A 15,875-nucleotide genomic window follows, 5' to 3' on the forward strand; every position below is an offset into this window, starting at 1 on the left:
GGCAACGCTTCTTGGCAGCATTTCGGCAGGCGGTTCTTCAGTGGCAGCATTTCGGCAGCGCGGTGTCCTGCGGGCACACACAACTGCCCCGGTGGGTGCCATTGCACCCGCGGGCACCACGTTGGGGACCCCTGGTTTAAGCAATAACATTTATAATAGTGCAAGAGGTTTACTGCATTTACTGTTCTGGGAAAGAAAAGAAGTCCACATCCATTATACCCACTTTTGAAGAGTAACTGACTGTCATAAAGTAATAAAAATAAAAAAATCCACAACCTATCTAGAAATCCCCCCAATTTTTTTCTTCTTCTTCAAAAAAAGCCAAAACAAAAAAACAAAGAAGAGGGCATATACTGGAAACAATGACAACTATCCATAACAGTATGTCATCTACCTTTCTGTACAGATATTCAGGGGTTCCCAAACTTCACTGCACTGCGAGCTCCTTCTTGCAACAAAAATTACTACATGACCCCAGGAGGGGGGAAGGAAGCCTGAGCCTCACTTCCCAGCCCTGTCACTCATGGCTGAAGCCCTGGGGTTTCGGCTCTGGACCCCAGCAAGTCTAACGCCAGCCTGGCAACCCCACTAAAATGGGATTGGGACCCGCTCTGGAGTCCCGACTTACAGTTTGAGAACCGCTGAGATATATTATAGAGATTTGCAAGATCTCATCTGCCGAGTTCCTCAGAATGTTACTCCTGGGACAATTCTGTGCGGGGGCAGAATTCATGTCGTCTGCAGATTTCTCTGTTTCCCCGCAGAAAAATGACTTGTTTGGGGAAGCAAAGGGAAGCTAAAAGAGCAGTCACTCGCTTCTCCCCGGCAGCCTGAACAGCTGGCAGAGATGTCAATCATCACTGGAAGGCATGCGGGGGCTCAGCAGGCATGGAAGTGATCAAACAGGAGACACTGTTCCTCTGGCTTGCTATTGCGGCACACACGTCATGGAGGGTCAGTGCTTCAGGGTGTTTGGAAATAGGCATGAGGCAGGCTCTGTCCCCTCAGGGAGAGCATAATGGAGCAGCCTACCTGCTTAGTTGTTCTCTTTGTTGTTAGTGTACTGTTCCCATTCTTAGTGAATTCCCCCAGGAGCATGAAACAGGTGTAAAAGTTTTAAGGGTCCTTTACACTGCCAGAGTTGTGTAAAGGAGCCTTATTATAAAAGACAGAATGGCTTTATAAATGCTTCAGTGATTAGAACTGGGCTAAATTTTTGGACTGAAAAATTTTCCTATCGAAATGTGCTCCATGAACTATTTACTACTGACCTTTCTGGAGATTGTCAGTAGCCAATATAAATCATGATTCTGATCCCCAACCCTCACTTACTCTTCAGTTGCCTGTGATGTGACACTGAGCATATGGCTGCATATATTTGTTGACTAATAACTAGAAATGAAGGGTCAAACCTAGCTACTTTACTTTAGACAAAGGGGGTTTGGGGATTTTCTCCAATGCTCCTCAATTCCATTCTCCATCCACTGTACTGTAATTTAAATAAATTACCAAAATAATTGACACTTGCATGAATATAATATGCAAAATACTGTGTGCAGAATTTTTTATTTTTTGGCACAGAATTCTCCCAAGATTAGAATGTGTTTGAGCAGTTATGACCCCTGTAATTCTCACAAGAACAATAGTACTTGTCAGACCTAACACAGGGCCAGCTCCTGGGGCTGCAGGCTTGCCTCCTTTGTGGGTTGGCATGGGATTAGGAGAGATTTATTTTACCACCCAAATTATTCTGTCAGAGGGAAGGAGAATCCATAAATATTCCTGGATGGGAAAGAAGCATATGCCACTTTCAGAAGCAGAAAGTTTTCCACACCTTCCCCTCAGAGCATTACTTTGGACCTTGTAGTTGCTGGATGTGGGACTGGTTATTCTTGACTGCATGTACAGGATACAATCAACTGCCATACCCAAGAAAAAGGAATTTCCCCTCAGCGCATCAACACCATGCTGAGTTATTTTGTTTTGCCTTCCTCTAGTTTATTCTGTTGAGTCAGAAGCCAGGGTTAGTTGATTGGGTCCCAATTAGCAGTGCAACAGTTCAGTGATCTGACAGTCATTTACCATCAGCATAGTTTTTATAAATGTTGGATCAGCTGCTTTAAGGAGCAGCTGACAGGTTGCACTGGCCTTATCTTGTTCAAGTGAGTTTATTGTCACAACTTGATGAACAAGAATCCCTTTTGGGGTAAACCAGTTTGCACTAGCGCCTCTTCCCAAAACTTGGATTGTGATATGCTGGGAGGTGGGAATAGGTTTCATTATGCATCTCAGATGAGACACCCATCCAAACACAAACATAGGTAAACTCAAGACCCATGGGAAAGTAGGTCTGGTTTGGCATTGCAGATCTTCTGGTTGAAGTCTTGATCAGGCTTTGATCTTAATCCATCTTGATTAATTCAACTCTACGCCAACTGGACTTCCTGGCATTTGCTTCACTCCCAACCTCTATCTTATTCAAAACTCTGTTGTGAAAACATCTGCCTTAACTGATACCTATGTCCAAACTAACCCAACTGAGATCCCTTTCATAAGCTCTTTGTTGCTTTTGGCACTGAATTTTGATTGGTCATTCTCACTTTCAAGGCCCTACGCAATTTAGATCCTTCCGATATCTATGCTTGGTCTCGTTTTGTTCTTCAACCCATCCACGCTCTGCACTTAACCCATGACTGCCCTCTATATCCTTTTTCATGCAACTCCCTATATGTGAAGCTTCCTTCCTAAATCTATCTAATAAACCTCCACCCTCACCTCCTATGCTTCTTCTCCAAATCCACTTAAAGTAGACTTTACATATCGTATAAAAAACCCCGGCAGTCTTCATTACAGCACAACTTCAGCGTCTTCTTCCACATCCTCTGTCCCTTCCCCTTAAGCCTTCTACATTTGTTACGCCCTGTTGTCGTCGTCATTTTTTTATCTTGACAGTGCACTCCTCAGGACAGAGACAGTTTTTACTCGCTTTATAAACAATTATGCACATCTTTGGCACCACACATAAATAATGTTAATAAAATTGTGATCTTTAAGCCTAAACATTTTACTGAATCCATAATAGGTAGCAATGGCTGCTTCTGAAGTATTAACTGGCAAACACTCACATGTGGGCCCTAAACGTGTAGATAGGTTCTACATCTAAAGAGGCACTCCTGGAAAAAAAACAAAAACAGAAAGGTGATTATATTCAACTATCAGTTAAAACATTACTATTAAATTGAATGTAATAAAAAAGATTTTAGAGAGACAACAACATATACAACAAACTTAAAAAAAGAAAACCATCATATACTTGCTTTTTGGCAGGAACTGTTTTCTGTAAGTTCCAAAGTTTTAAAGTATGGTCCTCAGAGGCTGTAACCAGCACAGGCTCTACAGGATGAAAAGCTAATGTTCGCACTCCATCAAAATGGCTGCGTAGCGTATACTTAGGATTCCATGTCTTCCGAAAGGCATCTTTATTGGCTGGCAGCTAAAAACAAACAAACAAAAATTTATGTACTGATCTTGTATATAAAATTATATACTGTATGTTAGTGTTTGAAGACTGAAGTATTTAGGACATGGATTTAAATAAGTACGATTTTGCTGGAGATACAAAAAATTCAAGCATCCATTGCTAGCTCTGAAGCACCAAACAAAATTTTGAGAGCTATATCAATAATACTGAGACAAAACCAAGGAGTCTGCAAAAATGGCACAGGAATTTAGTAAAAGAAAGCCTATTTGCCAAATAGTTTCTAATTTCTGGCATGTTTTTAAAAGTTTACTAACAAGTGAGAAACAAAATATAAAATGCCACTGGACTAGTTTTCCAGTGAACCAGTATCCATCACAATTCTTCATGTTTATAGGCTACAGAACTAAAGAGACAACCAGTATTTATGTACAAACCAACCAATGTAAAGATATTGGGATTTCATATAGTATCTGGAGGGAAATTATTTAATATCTCCTTTTTAGCTTTTATGATCCATCTTTCCAGAAAGGTATTCAGGATACCAAATCAAATCTCAGTACAATCTAAACCTGCAAGAGCAAGTATTTCTTCTGTTGCAAGTGTAGCTTTTTCCTCAGCTCTAAATAGAAAAAGAATTCTATATAACCAATACTGGATCAATATTATTCCCAATCTTTCTTGGGCCACACAGACTAGAATACAACAATTATTACTGTTTAATATTGAGTTTAGTATTTTATGCATCAGTTTTGTATCTTATAAAAAGCCATACCAGTTAAGAGACAAGAATACTTGTTGACTATGACAACAGTTGCAAGCGGTAAAAGCATCTTTTCTAAAAATCTTGAAACGGACTCAATTAGATATTTTGAATTCCAACACAGTATTTTTGATGTCCTATGGGAAATGCACTTTTAAAAGACGACTCAAATCTACTGTTACTAGAGCCTTCATTTTAAAATCTGAAAAATGACTTATTTTCTTAGTTTTCTCTTTTCCCCTTCAGTGAGATTTTCCTACTCCAAGAAAGCCTTAAATATCGCTGACATTTCCTGTATATAATTGTTGTCAGACTGGATGATCTATTGCCTATGTTATGCAGGAGATCAGATTAGATTATCAACCATCCCTTCTGATTTTAACATCTATTCGATGAGAAAATTTAGCTGTAATTTCTGTCAGAAAATACTCCCATGTCCAAGGTCAAATAGAATTTTAATAAAAACCGAACTACTTTTAGGGAAATAAATTTAAAAGGAGAAAAATTCAGAAGAACATGAGATATTATTTTTCTGTTTTAAAACTTCGAATCCATTTTATACACTGCAGTTGTGCAATATAATGAATTATAATTTTGTTCAATTCTTTTAGATAATATGTTGGGGGGAGGAATCGATCGAAGTTACGTAACTTCAGCTACGTGAATAACGTAGCTGAAATCGACGTACTTAGATCTACTCACCGCGGTATCTTCACTGCAATGAGTCGACTGCTGACGCTCCCCCGTCGACTCCGCCTGCGCCTCTTGCTCCGGTGGAGTACTGGAGTCGATGGGAGAGCGCTCAGCGGTCGATTTATCGCATCTACACTAGATGCGATAAATCGACTCCCACTGGATCGATCGTTGCCTGTTGATCTTGCAGGTAATGTATACAAGCCCTTATTCGTCTAAAACACAATGCAACACTATTTAAGATATACCTCAATGTGTAAGGACTTGCCTGGATGGATGGACGCACACAAACAATCCCCTGTCCGCCCCCGAACCCAACATCAACATTACTAGCCAGTACAAATTTCATATTAAAAACATTACCATGGGCAGTAATTTTGTGCACAGTGGAAAAAAATGTAGGACACTGCTGTATGATAAAACGAAAGAATATTCCACACATGTAAATCTAAAATTCACACTACAACACTAAGCTACTATACACTACTATATATACACAATTTTATACATAAAAATAGCAAACATCTAGAAATTTAAGTTATCAATATATGGTTTTAACTCCAACATTTTAGTGTTTCATTTCTGGGGCAATTCCCATTTTTGTTTAAAAGAATTCACCTAAACTTGTTTGGAAAACATGTTAAGTAAAAAACAAACAAAAAAGTTAAAATATGAATTACAAATTCATTAATTAAAAACTAATCATATTTCATTTTGATTTCACAAGCTGTTTTGCTAGTTTATGAGGTGTTTCTTTCTACAACAGTGTAGCTTTTGCCTCTAAGATAAGCTGTCCTATAGGTTTGAAATATTCTGAAAAATTGACCATCATTGATTATATTCAGCTGTATATGGAATTTTAAAATAAAATTTCACTTACATCATAACTATAGTCTGCATCATTTGTTACTGTCAAGTCTGCAAGGTCTCCAAGGCCCAGTACACTTAACAAAACATCATCAGAACCCATAATAAATGACTTGCCTCCTCCAGATGAAAACGTTATTGGCTCTGCTACAAAGAACAAAACAGTTTAAATCTTGAGGAAAAATCTCAAATTTACAAGATGAAAAAACTTCATCAGTCATCATTTAAAGGCACAGCAGTGTATAAGGACTGAACTGTCATTAACTAGATATAAATTATGGTACAATCTCCTCCTCCTAGTGGAAAAGAAAACATGAGCATATACATACATACATATGAAAATAATTCTGTAAGTCCTGGTCTACACTAGGGCGGAGGAACAATCTAAGTTATGCAACTTCAGCTACGTGAATAACACAGCTGAAGTCAACGTACTTTGATCGACTTACCATGGTGTCTTCACCGCAGTGAGTCGACAGCTGCTGCTCCCCCATAGATTCTGCCTGCGCCTCTCATGGCAGTGGAGTACAGGAGTCGACGGGAGAGCACTCGGGAGTCGATTTATCGCATCTAGACACGATAAATCGATCCCCGGTGGATCGATCACTGCCCGCCAATCCGGCGGGTAGTGAAGACATAGCCTAAATTTGAAGCTATTAAGGCAATAAACATTTGCCTCCATGAGCAAGTACTTTTAGCACTCAGCCTATAATTCCCCACGAAGGGCCTACCCTCCACCACATATATACAGACAGGGTTTAAAACACAAGAACCTTCAACATTTGCAATTACTGAGTTCTGCATTTGATTGTATCCAAACATTGTTGATAAACTTTAAAAATAGACAACTGATATTCATGTTAGCTAGCTGCATGCTCCTTAAAACATTTGAAGCTTTACACATTTTTCTTACTGATTATCATCAATTAGTTCTAAACAATGTCGCTTTTGAACAAATGTTAATTTTCAGTTCAGGCTTGAATCATCTTCTCCAGCATTCATTCACACTCTTTACTCTTCAGCATTAGCTAGGACTCCCCCCTGCACCTCCACAAAAAAATTGATTTGTTTGCAAGGTATTTGAATGAGGATTTACACACAGAGCTTCTGGAAAAAAAATCTACCTTACTAAAAGATGGGTGGGTGGGGGTAGAGGGCTGTTTTATTTTTTGGTATTACAACCTTTCCAAATAACAAAATTAGGACACCTGATAAGGAAAAATATATTCCTGATTTAAACTTTCCAGGTAAAACTGCATGTGTGCAAGAGAGCAAGCCATTTCTTCTGTTAATTTTGGGCCAAAACTACTTGACAATGTCCCTTAGTAGTTTTCATTTTTGCCAATATTTCATTAGAAACCTCGCATATGGAAAGGGTCAAGTAACTGCATCCTAAAACAATCAGATTTATTTTCCCAAAGAAGTCATACTTCCAATAAGTAAAATGTCCTAAATTATTTTCAGGGTGTATGGATGTACAAGTTTCCTTACTACAAGATTAAACATTCTTATTTTAGTCACCAACCCTAATTATACCAACACTGAATTTCCCAATATTGATGTTCCAGCAGAAGTGTTGGGGTAGAGCAGTAAAGAACAGAAGGAAGAGATCCATTATATTCTACATGAAACGTGCATTAAGATGATATGACTAAAGGTCTACAGAGAAACACAACCTGCAAAATCTTCACTAAATGTATTAGGATTGTTCACTGAAGTCCATGTTCTGCCTGGTCCCTACAAACACACAAGGAATATAGGAGGGGAAAGGCAAAGGGCAAGTAAAAGCCCTGAAGAGCCTTTCTCCCATTGCTGAGCCTGCATAAGAATTCAAAAATTCCAGTCCCCCAGTGTCCAGCATCTGCTCCCTTACACTCCCCTTGGGGCAAAGTCCTGGCATCATGAGTAGAACTGTTCAGTTACAATTCAAGTAGTAAGCTGCACCCCATAAGAGGCTGTAGTAAGAGGAACATATCCTCTCCGCACCTGGGAACTGTAGGCGATATCCTGCTTCCCAAATGTGTAATGCATCTCAGAACCATCTTTGAGACAGTGTGCCTCTATCAATCTCCCCATTGTATTTTCCACTGCATGCACCCGATGAAGCGAGCTTTAGCTCACAAAAGCTTATGCTCAAATAAATTTGCTAGTCTTTAAGGTGCCAAAAGTACGCCTTTTCTTTTCACTATCAAGAGAAATTCAGAACTCCGCCATCTAAATCTACAGCAACTATACTCAGACTCATCTGAAACTTCAAAAAGGTGAACAGAGTTTAGAAGCTGGAAACTAATTTTCCAAAAGCAAAATTTTAGTTCTAACTTGAAACTCTGTTCCAAAATTTCTCATTTTAAATTTGGGCTTTTTTATTTAAGGAACATTCATGGTCAAAAGTTAATAAAAATAGATGACAACCAAGTAATAAAAAAGACACATGAACTTACAACTATCATCAAAACAGAGGTGAACAACATTGAATAGCAAAAACATTTTTTTCATTGCAATGGACCTACCTGAAATATTCCAAAAAAAATAAAAAAAATGTATAATTAACATTGATGAGCTACTGTTCAAGATTAAGGATTTTTAGGAATTAAGGTTACCAGAGTTATTTGCTCATGCAGTATAGAACTGTATAGTTACCATCATCCTCCAATTTAAATACAAGTATTCTGGTGAAGTCACTGTCTATCGTATCCATACCAATGACAAGTTATGCTCTAGTATAATATTTCTTATGGCAGAGACTGAGTAAAAAGATGCACCAGCCATCCTAGCACTTAAATTTGTTAACACTATGAATAAACAAATGAAATTCAGCCAATAGCCTACAGATTAAATATTGCACTATAAATACATAATCAGATGAGCTTAAAGTCCAATCACACAAACCTTCCCTCTTAGTCTATTCTTTAATCAAATATTTATCATCCAGAGGTTATTTATAATTATCACAACAGCAGCCAACATTATGTACTGTATACAAATAAGCACTATCAGCCAATTAACACTATTATTTGCCTTAAAAAAGCAACCATTAAAAAAAAAAAAGTCTGCCCAGCTACTCATGTACCCGAAGAGAAGGCTTAGAAAGCAACCATGCTCTGAGTAAGAGCACAATGGAGGACAGCAGGACTGTACCAATGGACTAACCCTGTTTTCAGAAATTTAAGTACAGAATTATTAGAAAATGTAGCTGGTTCAGAGTGGTTTTTAGTGGACGACTGACAAATGTACGTGTTACATTTTATGGTTTTTCCAAGCGTATAAGTCTATGACAAGTTTCAGTTTGCATCAATGTAACTAGCTGTTTTGGGATAAAAAACATTAAAAAATAGTCCAAATGTGGTTGGAAATATTTTAAAACAGGATAATTGTTTATAATTTATCTTGTGAAGCACAGGGGGAAAAAAACCACCTGTGCACAATCACATTCAAGCCTCTTTGTATCAGAGCTCACACACCAAAGTTACCACGAAACCAATCTGAGTCTGAACAGTGTTCTGGTTATTGCCATGCAAACGAAAGTGCAAAGCACTCCTTTTCTTTCAGAATTATGCTTTTCAATGTGACATTACAGCAAGTAGCCTCTTGTACTGCAGCAAAGGATTACACAGGCCATTTGTGTAACCAGAGACATATTATGGCTTACTGCAACTCAACAGTTGAGCTAGCGTGGCCTGGTAAGGAGGATTATAGTGAATGTCCTCAGTCAAAACTGCTTGAAATAGTTAGATGAAATAAAATCACTGGGCAGTATTACGCTGTTCAGATACAATTGTCATTTATGATAATGAAATGTGCTGTTCTCATTCAATTTATTAAAGCAGCAGAACATGGACAGAAGGAGTGCAATGAAGATTTTCATTTTGTTCTGGAGCTTCTACAAATGAGATGACTAACCTATCTACTACTACTGACTTCATACCACCTGGTGTAGCATAAATTATGAAATATTTGTTTAATATTGTCAAAGGACCACTAACACAACTAGTTGAGAGAGAATTTAAGTTTTAAAACTCGTTTTTAAAAAGTCGCAGGAAGGTAAGGAAAAAAATAAGACACATGGGGTTACTGGGATGTTCACACTACAGCTCACACCAACAGAAGTATATGAAGAAAATCAAAACAAATTGATGGTCTGGAAAATACGCTCACATAACAAAATGGCAAATAGTGTGAAATGGAAAAGTTCTAGAGACACCTTTCGGAATGATTTGTGAATATACTGCAGTGCAGACAATTTTTAATCATCCAAAGCATTTGGTGGTACAACATTCCCTGAGAAGACCACTCACCCTCCTCCACCCGTCCACTCAGATGCACATGAACTATGCAACAAAACATTTTAAAAAGGTGTGGAAGTATTGGTTTTTATGGTCCAATATTTTAACCAGATTACACTCCTGTATTTTAGAATGAAGCAATGTCTCCTAAAACACAAGAATAAAAATCTAAGCAAGAAACATGCCTTGCTTTATGACGATGATTCTAGGGTTCACAGTTGAAATTAGGCATATGTAGTCCTCTCTCTAGAATACTGCGGAGTTTCTGGATAAAGATGCAATAGATGGCACACCAAACAATGGAAACTATGGCCCCAAATGACTGAAAGAAATCTTTTCTCAAATTCCGATTTGCTGTCTTTCTTTCTTCGCAAACATTACTCTGAGTTTTGTAACTCATCTTGCTACAGCTATGAACTCCTCCATGTGACAGAATTACATCCTGTCCTAACAGCAGAGAGGAGTGCTGCATTCTTCTGTGCCTCATCTAGGTTTGGAGCAAGTAGTTTGACTACAGTGCAGGAAAGGTGACCTATAGGCAGATCTGAGGGAACTGTGGGAGTTCAGAAATCCCTACAAGTATACACAGCAAAAATCTCTCATAAGGGAGTGAGGCTGTAGGCGATAGAGACAGGGATCCCCTGCCAGAGCACTCCATGCTTTTAGCGATACTGCATGCTGCGATGTGGCCACAACTGTTGCAATAGGCACAGGTACAAGTGGCACAGTGTGACTGCAACCCACCAGAAAAGTTTTTACAGTGCACTATATGGGTAAGTCTTGCACTAGTGCAACATGTGGGTGTAGACAAGCCCTAAAAGACTATGTCCAATTTTACTTTTAACAGATTACTGTGAAATAGAAGGACAACTTCTTACTTTAAGACAACTTCTTAAATAAAAGGACACTGGAAAATATCTGGACACCGGAAGCTGTGCTTGACTGACACAAAGTGACAGACTGATGTTTTTATCTTGTTATAAATCTCACCACTTTTGGGGCAGTTATGACATTGGGGCTAGAAGCTACTCAAAGCCCTAAAGGTTGGAATTTGCAAGAAATACTTCAATACGTTTTGTGAGAAAGACAGATTATAATCTTAGTTTATAACATAACTGTGTGACCTTTGGCATGAGACTAACACTGAAGTAAGCAGCATTAGTACAAATGCTGTATTAATCTAAAAATAACTCAAGTTGTTAAAAAATATAGATGCACAAAATCTTGTAACCAACCCCCTTCAAGTGTTTAACTACTTTAAGTCAATTTCCCAGTGCCTTTCTTGCAGGAAGTGGGATGAAAGTGATAGTTCAACTGCATCTGGAGCTAATAGTTGGTTAAGGATAGGATAAATCAAACGTAGCTAATTAAAAAAAGTACTCTACCTATATAAGTAGTATTAATAATTTGAAGGTAGAGAGCCAAATTCATCCTTTGTGATTACTTCACTACTTTTAAATAACTATTTTTATCTCACCTTTCAATACAAATGGAGTATCAAATTTACAATCATCACTTTTTATACTAAGTTTTATAATGTACCATCCAGATAAGATTACTTTAAAAAGGGATTCTGCAACAAGCGACTTAAGAGTTGACAAAGTCAGAAACCAGGGAGTTTCACATAAAATTGAATAAAAAAAGACAAAAAACCACTTGACATGTAAAGTTCTGATTTTGATTTCTCTGAGACACAAAAGCTTTAAGTGGTAGTCGTGCAAAAAAAAATCAAACTTGTGTGAACAGACTTGTAAGCACTGTTGATGTCCTATTATTGACAACTGTAACAGCATTAAGTCTTTGAGGGGATAAGTGATAGCGTGTGTTTAAATTTAAACCTTCTAAAATATAATAAGTAGCTGAATTTTTTTGTACCTTCCTCTGCTCCTGAACCTTCATCAGTCATTCTAGAAGAGGGTGACCTAGATTGATTAATGATTCCTGAAGGGATGTGGGGTAGCTCATCATCGCCCAGATCTGCTATCATGTCGTGAAGTTTTGTCCTGTTGACCCCTGTAAATTAATGTCAGCAGCAAAGGTTCATTTGATTGCTACTGCTTGACTTGACAGCAGTCAATAAATCCAGTTTCCTAATTAAACAAGAAAGATTACTAATGGAACCTCCTTAAAGAATAAAGACATTGGTTATGATTTTTGGTTATGATGCTTTAACTGTTATAGAGTGTTGTTTTGGAAATTTTGAAAACCAGTTAAACACAATCTGAAAACTATATGTAAGTGGTTTTTATCCACCTAGTCAAAAAAATTGATTAGAACTGGCTTGTTCATGTGCAGTACAGCTTTATATTCCGCTGTGGAAATGAAAGAACCCAGCACCTCAAGTCCCTATGAAAAACCAAATATGTAACAGTTAGAGAGTAACCTTTAAACAAAATACATCAGAACTAAACGTTTGCAGTATTAAACAATTTTAACTACACTACATGAATTAACACAGAAAATCTCAAGTACAAACAAAGTTACCTTACAAAGGAAAGAGGTAGAGATGACTTGTAATGGGGGTGCAACAAACAATTAACTTTCCCGGTTTGTTTTTAAAATAGCATTTAAAATTATTCTTTGTGCAAAATTTTTATTAAGCCCAATCATGATTAGTCAGGGCCACATTCAAAATAGACTTACATGTGTCTACAATTAAGTTTCTAATTTTAAAAAGTCTGATTTGAAATTGTCACTGGCATTTCTATCTGTACAGGATATAGCGCTGATAAATATGTATGACCTTACATAGTACAGTTCTGCATTAAGGATGTGGTTTTTTGTTTTGTTTTTTTAAAAAAACCTGCGACATTCACATCCAATATACAGGTAAAGAAAAAAGCAGAAAATAATTTGCAAAAGAACAATTTTTCAAAGTTTCATCTTATGTTAGTCCATTTGAAAAGACATACAATGATATAAAGAAAAATGGACTTCTACCATAAAATGTCAGACAAAAAGAAAACTAATAACTTCAAAGATTCTACAAGCAGGACATTTCAGATAAAGTCATCTAGGCTTAAAACTAGTCAACATATTCAGAAGCTTTTGTCTCTTATCAAAAGTTATTTATTTCTCCCTGCACAGATGTATATTCTCAACTGGATGTGAAGTCTGGCACTCACATGTCACTGTAACACTAGTTAGAAATACACTGATCTCTTCCCAGAACACCAAGTGGCAGAGGGTGGCAAGCTGCACAGTGGGATAGCTAATCACGGTGCACTGCTCTCTGTCGATGCAAGAGCACCAACCGCAGTGAATGCACTGCACCATAACAAAGGGCAGTGTGTGGATGAACAAAAGAGGTTTAATTACAGTGGTGGACAACTGTCAACGTAACTTTGTAGCGCAGACATAGCCTTAGTTTTCAGTAGAACCAAAAATTATATCTTGGTGTGGTCACAGATGATAAACACTCTCCTGCTTTCAGTAGTATATGCAGGTAAAGATGCAATTTGCCAAAACCAGTGTTAAGTTAGGTTTAATTCTGCTGGAGACAAGTTAACCGATTTAACAATGAAATACAGTATTTTTATACAAGCTGAAAGACATAGCTAATGATAGCAAAAGGGGTAACAGAAAAGCTATGTTAGTTGTAAGTAAACAGAGCTGCTTCAGTTAATAGCTCATACAATGCCAACTTTTTTCTTTTTTTTGTATCTAGTGTACAAACCTGGGAGCAATCCTGTCCTCAGCAGATTGTAGATGGGGCACAAGCATTGACAAATGTTTCGAAACTTAAATACGGTACTGCTTGTGCCCCTTCAGTTTCAACTAATTGTGTTCAAGAAGACAGACTAAAACAAACAGGAAAAGGGGAACTCTGTGCCAGTGTTAAATGCATAACACAATACTACTCACAAACTAGCTTAAGTTTTCTTCTTCCTGAACTCGTTTGCACAAATTCATGTTCTTATTGACTTGCATGCAGTAATGCTGACGGTGATGGACAAGATATTCTTAGTTAAGACAACAGAAAAACAGCCTTATCCGACCCAGTGCTCTATCTAGTCTTGGACAATAGAATGGTAAATCCCTTTAACTTTTTTCCTCATTTGTAAGTGAAAGTAATTGAGACAAATGTGAGACATTGGAAGTGTGGAAACTTCAAAAGACTAAAGACAAACCAGATGCCATAGGCATGGGGATTATTCACTAATGTTTGTATAAATGTTACATGTATTTTTGCAAGTTAGGGATTGTATTCAGCTTCATGGGAAGGGTTACCAAAAATTTATTCCAGGAATTACAATGGGGGACAATTTCTGCAAATCCCAGGACAGGTCAAAAACTCCAGACAACTCTGTGTGTGTGTGTCTGTCTGTCTGTGTGTAAGACTGCATATACTGGTTCAGACTGGGATCAACAGGCCCAGCAGACAAAGTAAGGGCTTTTGGCATAAAGAGGCAGCGTGAATTAACTCAGACCCTCATTTTGATCTAAGAAAAGACAGGATAGCGTTACAGAGGGCAAAGCCCTATTAGAAAATTTGAAGGACTGGAACCTGCCAGTGTCTCCATGTGGAAGACAGAACCTTGTAAGCTTAGCAAGCATGCAGATTTTTTGTTGTTTTAGGATTTTTTTTTCTGTTATACCTTTGTCCTACAATAAGCATACTGTGCTTTGTGAAAGCTCACTGGTTACTGGTACGCACTGTCATTTTCCCTTGAGACAGAGAATTGCAGGAGCTGGACTAAGTCAGACCTACTGGAATAAACACCGTGAATTTCAGGGGCACTGCAAGCCTAAATCTCTGGTCACAGGTCCCCACTCAGAAAGGTGATAGTTGGAGGCCTTATACCTAAAGGGGAACCCTTGATGAGACAATTGAGGGGACAGAGGTGCAGTTAACACCAGAACTGAGACAGTAATATTTACCAAACTCCTAGGGGTGCTGGGACTCTAAATTCTTTATTTGAAAAGCACTTGGAGCTCACCAGATGGAAGGTTGTACATAAAAGCACATGAACATGTGTAGGTTGTTCTAGATTGTACTCCAACAAGCCTATGAAACTGGCCACACAAAAGGTGTTTAAGATGGAAGTGACTTGGTCAGGCTTCTCTGAATGTAAGCAAGCAGGCAAACATTGGTTAAATTCAGTCCACTACTCACATGCACAAGGTTCACACACAAATGAGACTGGAAAGTATAGTCTCAAACTAATGAAGAGTGTGAAATAATTTGAGACATCTTCACTGGATAAAACTACAAATTAAAGAGTTTGAAAGTGTCATATCTAAATATGTCCAAGCTAAAAAAAAATACTGCTTCACCTTGAAAAAGGTGACAATGAAAAAAAATAAAACAGCTTATTAAGGCAATGAATGATTAATACGAAAATAAGATCATCTGAATTTTAGGAAACTGGTAAGAGGTAACTAAAGCCTACAACTCGTTAAGTTGCTTTGTGAAAAGAATTGTTACCAGAAATTTAGTACCCTCCTTTAAATTTATGAAAAGAAAGGCTTCTGATTCAGTTGGTTTTAAGGTAATGAGCACCCACCAATTTACTCCAAACTAAACTAAGGTCACATCACCCTCCACGCCCCCCAAAAAAAAGTGAATGAGAAAAAGATGAAAAGCACAGATTCAGTGAGAAGAATATGGCCCTTTATCTACTTTTCAGCTGAGATGTCAAAGTTATCATTTGTAAATATCTCAGGTCAAGAGCACAGGATAGGTCACAATTTAACTCCCTCAGCTTTCATATAACTTGAAATGTGTCTCCACACCCTTATGAAAGTAATATCCTACAAGAAAAGATTTTTTTAGCTTAAGAAATAATGC

General features: G+C 37.8%; 1 protein-coding gene across 8 annotated transcripts in view; it reads right to left on the reverse strand.

The window, feature by feature from the left end:
• STRN3 (striatin 3) overlaps window positions 1-15,875 on the reverse strand; it is a 100,923-nt gene that overhangs the window by 16,367 nt on the left and 68,681 nt on the right. For 6 of the 8 annotated variants that reach the window (XM_073348944.1, XM_073348942.1, XM_073348946.1 and 3 more), the window contains 4 exons: window positions 11,960-12,097; window positions 5,815-5,948; window positions 3,318-3,493; window positions 3,126-3,173 (listed from right to left, as the gene is read on the reverse strand). In XM_073348944.1, coding sequence (XP_073205045.1) covers window positions 3,126-3,173; window positions 3,318-3,493; window positions 5,815-5,948; window positions 11,960-12,097 — 496 coding nt within the window. The remainder of the gene's footprint in view (window positions 1-3,125; window positions 3,174-3,317; window positions 3,494-5,814; window positions 5,949-11,959; window positions 12,098-15,875) is intronic. The other 2 variants (XM_073348943.1, XM_073348945.1) reach the window with 2 other exon arrangements.

The sequence above is a fragment of the Lepidochelys kempii genome, chromosome 6 (assembly GCF_965140265.1).
Source record: "Lepidochelys kempii isolate rLepKem1 chromosome 6, rLepKem1.hap2, whole genome shotgun sequence".
Lineage (NCBI taxonomy): Eukaryota > Metazoa > Chordata > Testudines > Cheloniidae > Lepidochelys > Lepidochelys kempii.